Genomic DNA, 2,611 nt, shown 5'->3' with positions numbered 1-2,611 from the left:
GCTGAGGGCTGAAGTATTGATGCTTTTGAACTGTAGTGTTGGAGAAGACTCTTGAGATTCCCTTGGACTGCAAGGAGATCTAACCAGTCCATCCTAAAGGAGATCAGTCCTGGGTGTTCATTGGAAGGACTGATGTTTAAAGCTGAAATTCCAATACTTTGGCCACCAGATGTGAAGAGCTGACTCATTTTGAAGACCCTGATGTTGGGAAAGATTGAAGACAGGAGGAGAAGGGGACGAAAGAGGATCAGATGGCTGGATGGCATCATCGACTCATTGGACATGAGTTTGAGTAAACTCCGGGAGTTGGTGATGGACAGGGAGGCCTGCCGTGCTGCAGTCCATGGGGTTGCGAAGAGTCGGACACAACTGAGCAACTGAACTGAACTGAGTGGCCAAGTGAGCCAATTAACCTTTTTATAGAAATATAATAAAAATGTGTCTTATGGAATTTGTCAGCTCACTCTCTTTGAAACCACCAGATCATTTTATATCAACAGTTATACAAATAAAATTTTGATTCCAAGTATCTATTGGGTGGCATAGGGCAGCACAAAATTATAAAAGATAATAATTATAAAAGATAATTGAATTTATTAATAATAATGCCTAACAACTTGATTAAAATTTGGGCAGAGGAACAGAATAGACATTTTTACAAAGAAGGCATACAGATGGGTATTTGACACATGGAGAGATGTTCAACATCACTAATCATAAGGAAATAAAAATCAAACCCACAATGAAGTATCACCTCATACATGTCAGAATATTTATTATCAAAAAGACAACAAAGAATAAGTGTGGGCAAGGTATAGAGAAGAGGAAAGTCTCATGTACTATGGGCAGGAGGGTGAACTGGTGCAGACACTATGGAAAACAGTATGGAGGTGCCTCAAAAAATTAAAAATAGAAATATCATACAATCCAACAATTCCAATTCTGGATATTTTTCTGAAGAAAACAAAAACACTAAATTGAAAAATGTGTGCACTCTTGGGCTCAAAGCAGTATTATTTACAATAACTATCATTTGGAAACAGCCTAAGTGTCATCTTTATTCACCCATCCATAGGTGAGTGAATAAAGAAGATGTGATATTATGTATAATGTAATACTACTTGGCTGTAAAGAAGAATAAAATCTTGCCTTTTGTGACAAAATGAATGGATGTAGGGCATATTATATGAAGTAAAATAGAGCAGACAGAAAGACCATATGATTTCATTTACATGTGAAATCTAAAAAACAAAACAAATGGATGAGCATAACAAAACAGAAACAAGCTCATAAATACAGAAAACAAATGGGTGATTGACAGACAGGAAGAGAATGAGGGGATGAGTGAAATAAGTGAGGGAGATTAAACAGATACAAACTTCCAGTTATTAAATAAATCATGGGTATGTAATATACAGTACAGGCACAGTAGTCCATACAATTTTAATAACTTTGTGGGGTGGCAGATGGTAATTCAACTTATTGTTGTGATCATTTTATAATGTATAAAAATATTGTATCACTATATTGTACACCTGAAACTAACATAATATTGTGAGTCATTTATACTTCAATTTAAAAAAAGAATGACTACTTTAGTATGTCACCTCTCATTTTAACTATTCACAGGATGTGTGATTTGCTAGAATACTCTTAAACTAATTCAGTCTTTTATTCTGTTGCAGTACGCTTCCCAGGAATTAAAACTTACATAGATCCAGATACATATGAAGACCCATCCCTAGCAATCCATGAATTTGCAAAGGAGATTGATCCGTCAAGAATACGCATTGAGAGAGTCATTGGGGCAGGTAAACTGCAAGTCTACACTTTTGAAATTATGATTCCTTGATGGTTTTTTTTTTTAATTTTATTTTATTTTTAAACTTTACATAATTGTATTAGTTTTGCCAAATATCAAAATGAATCCGCCACAGGTATACATGTGTTCCCCATCCTGAACCCTCCTCCCTCCTCCGTCCCCATACCATCCCTCTGGGTCGTCCCAGTACAATAGCCCCAAGCATCCAGTATTCTGCATCGAACCTGGACTGGCAATTTGTTTCATACATGATATTTTACATGTTTCAATGCCATTCTCCCAAATCTTCCCACCCTCTCCCTCTCCCACAGAGTCCATAAGACTGTTCTATACATCAGTGTCTCTTTTGCTGTCTCGTACACAGGGTTATTGTTACCATCTTTCTAAATTCCATATATATTCGTTAGTATACTGTATTGATGTTTTTCCTTCTGGCTTACTTCACTCTGCATAATAGGCTCCAGTTTCATCCACCTCATTAGAACTGATTCAAATGTATTCTTTTTAATGGCTGAGTAATACTCCATTGTGTATATGTACCACCACTTTCTTATCCATTCGTCTGCTGAGGGACATCTAGGTTGCTTCCATGTCCTGGCTATTATAAACAGTGCTGTGATGAACACTGGGGTACACGTGTCTCTTTCCCTTCTGGTTTCCTCAGTGTGTATGCCCAGCAGTGGGATTGCTGGATCATAAGGCAGTTCTATTTCCAGTTTTTTAAGGAATCTCCACACTGTTCTCCATAGTGGCTGTACTAGTTTGCATTCCCACCAACAGTGTAAGAGG

At 37.2% G+C, this 2,611-nt stretch overlaps 1 protein-coding gene across 1 annotated transcript in view; it reads left to right on the top strand.

Annotated features, from left to right (window-relative positions):
* The window catches only part of EPHA6 (EPH receptor A6), a 1,018,858-nt gene that overhangs the window by 725,175 nt on the left and 291,072 nt on the right, over window positions 1-2,611 (top strand). Inside the window, exon 10 of the mRNA XM_010848390.1 lies at window positions 1,686-1,811. Coding sequence (XP_010846692.1) covers window positions 1,686-1,811 — 126 coding nt within the window. The remainder of the gene's footprint in view (window positions 1-1,685; window positions 1,812-2,611) is intronic.

Source organism: Bison bison, unplaced genomic scaffold (assembly GCF_000754665.1).
Source record: "Bison bison bison isolate TAMUID 2011002044 unplaced genomic scaffold, Bison_UMD1.0 scf7180017864265, whole genome shotgun sequence".
NCBI classification, from domain to species: domain Eukaryota; kingdom Metazoa; phylum Chordata; class Mammalia; order Artiodactyla; family Bovidae; genus Bison; species Bison bison.
Note: the sequence above shows the minus strand (reverse complement) of the source record. Positions and strands in the feature narration are given on the sequence as shown.